The following is an 8,526-nucleotide window of genomic DNA, read 5'->3' on the forward strand; positions in this document are numbered from 1 at the left end:
ATAAAACAATTGGCATTTGTATAAAATAAATGGTATGAAACCTATGATATCAAACTGTATAAGTTTCTGCTATAACATGTGGCCTACACTGAAATCTGTCATATTAGTAGGTTTAATTTATTAAACATAGGCCATAATCGATTAACCTACACCTAAAATGCAATTTTGGGCAAAATTAAATCACATGTAATCGATTAAGTACATATGTTAATCGATTAACTTCAGTAGAAATTGCATTATTTGTTCCTTCTTTTGGCAATATACTTTTCATATATGACTTTGTTTTTTGATCATGCCAAAAGGGGGAGAAAGGTTGTTGTCTATGTTTTGTAGGACTTACAAGAGAAGATAAGTTGAGACTTCCACAACGAAAAAGAATAAATCAGCCAATGCTCAAATTAAGGGGGAACAAGAGGGAGAAACGCGCATAAACTTACAAGAACAAGGAAAAACAAGTTGATTGTCATCAAGTAAATCCAAGAAATAATTGTTAGATCCAACAAGTTGTTAACAAATGTCAACAAGTGTATATCATATGTCAACAAGTGTTTGTCGTCATAAAAAAGGGGAGGATTGAAGATGCAAGCGTGTATGAATGCGAGATTTAAGAGGAAAACATGCATCACATAATGTTTTGATGAAGACAAAGGATACACAAAGGTTGATGAAGACAAAAGAGTGATAAAGGAAAAGGATTGACAACATGCATAAATGTTGAAGGACAAGCTTGAGAGGATGAGAAAATCAACAAACAACAAGTATAAACGATAAAGTCAAGACTCAAGTACATACAAGGCAAAACATTCAAAATAAGATCTAGGGGTTAAGTATTTTTATATCTTTATTAGGTCTTAAGATATTTGCTTAGTAAGAGTCTAGGCTAGGATGAACCCTAATGAAAGTCTCACAAGCTAAAATCAATCATGACTAAAATGAGACTTACATGCATACATACATGATTTACATGTACATGCATACATACATGATAATATGTTTTGAATGCATTTAAAAAGAATTTTAAATCATACATCATTCAAAGACATGCGTCATGCTTTTACAAATGATGTAGGAGGTTCATTCATCATTAAAAATATATTTTAGAAAACCATTTAATCGATCAGGAGTCATATTAATCGATTAAGTTTTAGAAACCTATTAATCAATTAAGTCATGTGTTAATTGATTAAGTTGTTTCTGTTTTCTGTTATTTTGAAGAAACCCGTTAATCGATTAAGGTTCATTATAATCGATTAACTTCAGTTAAAAACAAAACAGTATATAAACCCAAGTTTTTCATATTGTTTCATAATCTTGAGAATCAAGAAAAGAGGGCTAGAATATATTTTTGAAAACAGAGAGTTTCACACTTTATTGAGAAGATCTAAAGCTCAAACTTTCATATCTTTATGAAATATTTTCTAAGTGTTCTTTCGAGAAAAGAAAAGAGTGAATCTTTACAAGATATCCGTTGAGCTTTCATTGTCAAATTTGTGAAAAAGAAACCTGCATCTCACGCATTGTATTTGTGTATTGGTAAAATCTGCATATTGAGGTGCATATGTAACTCGAAGAATTTTTGTTAGACTTAGACAATAACACATTCTCTTGGTGTGTTATATCACCAAAGAAAGAGAATAGGTTTGAGAAAACCCTAGTTTCGGTTAGGTACGTGTCTTCGTGAGAAGCAAGAGGTCTTGATTGTAAGCGATACTTAGGCTGGGGCTAGAGTCGCGAACGGTGAGATATCCTAGTAGGCGAGCTTTGTAGTCAAACCGAAGTGGGGGTTTAAGATCCAATAAAGGAGCGTCTTGATTCTTGTATTGGAATTGTGTTTGTAATAAATATTGAAGATTCCATAGTGAAGATAAAATCTCCAAAGATCAGAAGGGCAAGCCTGGATGTAGTTTGCAGTGGACAACAAACGAACCAGGATAAAAAGCCGAGTCTTATTCTTCTTTCCCTAACCGTTTTACATTTCAGCATTACTTGATTTATGTAACTTGACATGCATATAATTCTGTGATAATTGTATATCTGTATTGTGCATTTACTGCTTTTAATTTTCTGTATAATTGCATGTAAGTTTGGTTGAATCTTGGTAATCTTGGATGATCGAAAGAATTCTGTTTTCACTGTAACTGAACCATATAATGGATTAAGTGATTAGATAATCGATTATTAACAGATCGAATTAATCGATTAAGAGCATATGATTTAATCGATTAAGTCTGTCATTAATCAATTAAACAATGTGTAAATTTGTATAATTTCTATGTTTATCGAGCGACGATCATTGTGTACCGTATCACCTATTCACCCGCCTCTAGGTGAGTGGCAGAGCCCCTGTGGGACCTAACACCAACATTCATGTTGTAAATAATGTGAAATCATGGTTATGTAAAAACTTTGATATGAAAGATCTCAAACAAGTGAGTGTAATCCTTAGCACTAACATTACTAGGTCAAAAGATAGAATTTCATTGGACCAGTGTCATTATATTGAGAAAGTCTTTAAGATATATAATTACTTTGATTATAAACATGTTAGAAAATAATATGATCCAAGTATAAAATTGTTTTTGAATACATGTGAAGATGTACGACAAAGTGAGTAGGCAAACATCATTAACAACTTTTGGTATGCCACTAATAACTGTAGACCTGATATTGCCTATGTTTGTGGTTATTTTGCAGGTGTGCCATTAGATCAAGTATAATAATTGACACAATATTGAGAGAGTCGTGAGATACTTCAAGAGAACCATGAACCTAAGGTTATATTATAAAAGCTTTCTCATTCTCATATTGCAATGAATATTGTTACACTCTTGCATATGATTCCAAAGCGACTAATTACTATATATTTAACATTGTTGGAGAGACTATTTCTTGGAAGTCAATAAAATTGACTTTTGCCTCATGCCACTTTGGAATTTGAGATAATAACACTAACAACTACTAGTGAAGAAACAAGTTAGCTAATAGGTTTGTCTACAGAGATTCCCTTCTTGAGTTTATCCATTGTGGTATCATGAATCTTTTAAAATTTGAGAATCGTTATTACACTCATATGAAATGACATATTATTCATAAGCACAACATTGTTTGAACGTTACTCTCAATTGAAGCTGTTAGAGTAGATTATGTATGCACTGATGAGAAACTAGAAAATCCATAGACAAAAGTATTCTTTAGAGAGAATTTCCAAAATACTTTAAGAGATGAATCACTCTTGATGGTAACCAAACCTAACCGACTATAGATCCAACATAATATATTCAATGGGTAATAACAAGTCGTGAAGTGATATGAGATGAACATGCTATATAAGAAGCATGATTCCCAAAGTAATAAGAGGTCCAATTAATATAAACTTAATGGGATATATACTCTAATTGGAGTGGAGTATTTAGGCTACATGAGTACTCATGATAAAATCTATGTGACGTGAAAGTGAGGGTCGCTTCCTATGAATTTTTTTGGCATATTTTTCGAGAACGTTCACTTTAATGGGATATATGTGCATGATCTTTTAAAATACATGCTTTATAGAATACAACCTTGAAATGGTTGTGTGTGGTTTAATATCAAAGTTAGAGTTTAAGACTCTGAGTCACTCCAATAAAATATGAATCTCACTCACTATGCAATGGTTCAAGTTGTAAGACATTCGTTTATGCACAGCTTTGTAGAATGTGTTGCTACTCTTCTATTTTCCCTTTTTCAATTGGAAGTGGGGAATTGTTATTTTTTGAGAGTGTGAAATGAAAAAAGAGAAGTACCACATTGGGTAGAGGAAACACTTGAAGAGTGTTTATAAGTAAGAGATGTGCTACTTGGAGTGTGTTCCAAGGGAAGAAGGGATTTGTGCCGCGTAGGATGCACACCACATGACCACCAATCAGGTGCACCTCTGTCTATCATTTGGCACAACTTTGTTTGTGTTCGAGCTTAGGCCTTGTAGTGTAAATCATTTTAGACAAATCATTATTAATTTAATTACTTCTCTTTAAAAAAAGGTTAGTCCAAATAAGCCCATACACGCCAATACATGTCTGACACACTTTTTTGAATGTTAGGCACACGTCAACTTACCTCCAAACATACGATATACATATGTCAGCAGATGTTCCACTTGTGCTTTATCTTGCTGTTCGATTTTTATAACGGAAACGATCTGAATCGTTTTTTTTTTGCCGTTTGCATTTCGGCACCTATAAATAGAGTTTTCGAGCTCTTGACAAATTATACTAATTAGATGCAATTTCTCAACCTTTTTTCCGCCTCTCATTCTTTATCAAGCATTCTCGGCCTTTTTCTTCCTCTTTATTTATGTGGAACTTTAGAGTGCTAGTAACCATTCAGAGTGACATTAACAATATTTGTGTGTGTAATTCTAGGATACTTTCCATAATATAGTGGGTGTCCAATACAATGAGATGAGCTATTTTATCTCAGAGACTTCATAGTTAATATCATGTTTGTATAATATTTTGTCAGTACCATGAAATGTCTTAAAGAAAGCAATATAATCTCTGACTTAACGAATAATTTTACTGGTGCTATAAATTTTTTTAAGTCCTTTCTAACAATTTCTATTTTAGCCTTATTGCACACTCAATGACAAATGAAACATTACATTGTTGTTAAGTGATAGTACTGAAGTTCAATGATATTGATGTTTTAAATGACGAAATCACTCAAATTTAGTACACATGTTGTAGGTGCTAATTGGTACCATCCTATATGTTGTTGGTTTATAAATAATGTTTTTGGCTCAATGCAAATCATCCCAGTTAACAACATAAAAATATATTTCGTTGTTTAATTTTTATTAAGAAAGAGACCATAGCAATATACCCTATAACAATATCAAACTTCATCTAATATCATTCATACATATTTATTTAAATGGAAAGTAGGCTATTATTACAGAAAAATGATAACTTTTGCGTATTCATGAAACTTGGAGGACGAAAATTACATAAAATAAAATAGTGGGACAAAATTTATACATGTAGTAATGAAGATCAAAACTATTAGGTGCTTAACACTTGTAATGTCATGGTGTACAATATTCGCCACTTAAGGATTTGAGTTAGTAATTTGGTTGAAAAGATAAAGGAATGATGATTCTTTATAATAATATAAGTTAGGAGACCAAAATCACACAAAAGTAATGTGGGTGCCAAAATCACACATTTCTGAAAAATAAAAGACAAAAATGACACAAATTGTTTCTAAATGTTTGAAATGATAATCAAATTAGACAATTTTAAAATAATTTATAATATCACTTTCTACTATTAGATTTTTTTTGTTTCCCACATGATATCCTCGCATTGAAGGCAATCCTGTCCGAGACGGGAACATCCACAAGTACGTGAGACTAACTCTCCCAGCAGACATTTTTTCTATCTACAAGACTCAAACTCGAGACATTACTTAAGGGGAATCAAACATGTATCACTTGAACTAACGCCCGTTGATTTTCTACTTTAGATTTGATCAATAGTTAAGATTTTTAAAAATCAATGCTGAACAAAAGTTTTGGTGTATAAAATTCTAAGACAAATTTGGATATATTTTCTTCAATGAGGATTATTTTACTGGGAAAATAAAATAAAATACTACTAAAAGATATTTATTAGACATGGTGTGAATTATTTAAGAAAATACCAAATTGGTAAATACATAATCCTGCATTATTTGAATTTTTTTAAGATTAGATTTTCCTTTTCTTATTCTCAATTTTTCTTTCCATATTCTTTCTCTCTTTATTTTTCTTTTCTTTTCTGGGTGTCCCTCAGAACAAAACAGATCCTATACAACCTCACTCACTCACTATCTCTATATATCACTCTTTCTTTCTCAATCACACACAGAGACAAAGCAAACTCACTCCTATTTTCTCTCTCCCAAATAACATGAACACACACCACAATCCCCTGTTATGAATCCCATCGAACCACCGCTACAACCTCTCAGATCCTCCACTTCCTGTAACCGTCACCCAGACGAGCTCTTCACCAGCTTCTGCCCTTCATGCCTCTGCGAACGTCTCTCTGGACTCGATCCGACCTCCTCATCCTCCTCCTCCCGCAAACCATCCACTTCCTCTACCGCGGCAGCTGCACTTAAGTCCATCTTCCGACCTCCACCCGCTTCATCTCTCTTGCCTGAGCTTCGCAAAACTAAGTCATTTTCATCTTCCAGAAACGACCCCGCTTTCTCTGCTATTCCGGTTGAGCCACAGAGAAAATCGTGTGACGTTAGAGCACGAACCTCTGTTTCTAATATCTTGATCGAGAAGAAAACAATATTGAACAGCAACGAAGACGAAGGTAATACGAAGAACTTAGAAGAGAAGGATAATCAAGAAGAAGACGTTGTTGAAGACGGAGTTGGGATTAGGGTTTTAGAGGAACTTAATTCGGGATACGTGAATTTGGAAATTGAAGAAGAAGAAGAAGAAAAGGACGAACTAGAGGTGAAGACAATGAAGGCTCACATAGATCTCAATTCTTCACAACCGAAAAAGTCTTCAAAAGATTCGAAGGGAGGTTTTTGGTCTGCAGCTTCGGTTTTCAGCAACAAGTTACAGAAATGGAGGCAGAAACAGAAGATGAAGAAGCATCGTAACGAAACCGAAAGCGAAGATGTTTCGACTACATTGCCTGTTGAGAAGCCAATCGGCAGGCAATTCAGGGAGACACAGTCGGAGGTTGCTGAGTATGGGCTCGGAAGGCGGTCCTGCAACACTGATCCCAGATTCTCGTTGGACATTGGCCGGATGTCGTTTGATAATGACCCGAGGTTCTCCTTTGATGAGCCTCGAGCTTCGTGGGATGGCTATTGGATCGAAAGAACAACGGTTCCGAGAATGCCTAGTATGTTGTCTGTTGTGGAAGATGCACCTGTACATGTTTTGAGGACTGATACACAGATACCGGTCGAGGAACCAATCAGTGATGATGATGATGGTGATGATGATAGTAATGTTCCTGGTGGATCTGCACAGACAAGAGAGTATTATGATTCATCCTCTAGGAGGAAGAAGAGCCTTGACCGATCCAATTCAATAATGAAAACTGCAGCAGCCATAGTGGCTGAGATGGATGAGTTAAAGTGTAGTAGCATTGCTAATACTAATGCCAATGTCAATGCTTCTAAGTTGGGTGGTCTTATTGATGGAGATTTGAGTTCAAATTCGATGAGGGATGATTGTTGTTTGGAGACAGTTGATTTGGGTTTTAAAGATGGTGCATCTGTGATTGGGAATGGTGACCAGAAAAGGTTGAAGAAGTCGCGCCGGTGGAGCAAGGCGTGGAGCATTTGGGGTTTTATTCACCGGAGAGGTGGGAACAAGGACGAGGATGAGGATAGGTATAGCAGTGCTAATAATGGTGCTAGGCATTCGTTCTCAGAATCATGGCAAGATTTGAGAGGAGATCGTAACGGTAATGGAGATGGCCGAGGTGCATTCAATGGGGGTTTATTCAGGAGTAATAGCAGTGTTAGTTGGCGAAATGCTCAGAGCGTAGGTGGATCATTCGGTACTCTTAGGAGGAATGTTAGTCAGAGTAATGGGCATGGAAAAAAGGCGAAAGATGAGTTTGTGTTGGAAAGGAACAAGAGTGCAAGGTACACTCCTAAAGACATTGACAATGGTCTCTTACGGCTCTACTTGACTCCTTCAAGAGGTAGCCGGAGAAATAGTTCTACGAAAAGTAGTAACCAGTCCTATTCGATTGCAAGAACCGTTCCTCGAATGTATTGAACATTGAAGGTCCCATATTGTATTTTATTTCGATTTGTATGTTGTTAATTTTGTTGCATTCGTTGTGTTATCTATACTGCCCAATGTATTCATAAGTAGCAGGCTTCTTCCTCTTCCACTTAATAATAGGAATTTTCTTTTACTCAAAGTATCCTTCAGTTATGACTTGAATCTTCAATCCCATGTTATTTTCTTTTATTGCCAGAAATAGGTAGGGAAGTATGGATAGATTTATGGCGCCACTCAAAATATGATTTACCTTTGGACAAGATATGGTTTCTTTTTCTGTCTTTATGCTTTAAAAGCTTAGTTGTTTGGTGTATAAGGTTCAAAGGACTCTAATTTAGGAGCATTTTAACTTAACTGTTGCATGATATATGTTTCTGCAAAAGTGGAAACAAGATGGGTTCATGCCACCTGGTCTTGCTGATTGTCATAAGTTGTTGTTTTGATTACAACAAGAGATAAGTGTGGTCTAGTTCTTTTTTCCCTTGACATCAATTAATCAAACTTTATTACATGTGACTGACTCCTGTGGTCCCATAAAACATCACCTTTACTTTTGTCATGAGTATTTTTATGTCCACTAGAGGCTGGTGTTACTATAACCAAAATTTCTACATTTAAGATATATGTTAATCTTGGAAGTGTCTACTGTTTTTTTAGGCAATGTTTTATTTTCTTTTTAATGGGGAGGGGAAAAGTATAGTTACCATGATTTAAACCCATACATTCACACTTAATAT

The 8,526-nt window shown here is 35.0% G+C and overlaps 1 protein-coding gene across 1 annotated transcript; it reads left to right on the forward strand.

Moving 5' to 3' along the window:
* Positions 1-5,835: 5,835 nt before the first annotated feature.
* Positions 5,836-7,925, forward strand: LOC109338072 (UPF0503 protein At3g09070, chloroplastic-like). Its single transcript, XM_019575204.1, has one exon. The coding sequence runs from the start codon at positions 5,954-5,956 to the stop codon at positions 7,778-7,780; it is 1,827 nt and encodes a 608-aa protein (XP_019430749.1). The 5' UTR covers positions 5,836-5,953; the 3' UTR covers positions 7,781-7,925.
* Positions 7,926-8,526: the final 601 nt, after the last annotated feature.

This window comes from Lupinus angustifolius, unplaced genomic scaffold, assembly GCF_001865875.1.
Source record: "Lupinus angustifolius cultivar Tanjil unplaced genomic scaffold, LupAngTanjil_v1.0 Scaffold_17_70, whole genome shotgun sequence".
NCBI classification, from domain to species: domain Eukaryota; kingdom Viridiplantae; phylum Streptophyta; class Magnoliopsida; order Fabales; family Fabaceae; genus Lupinus; species Lupinus angustifolius.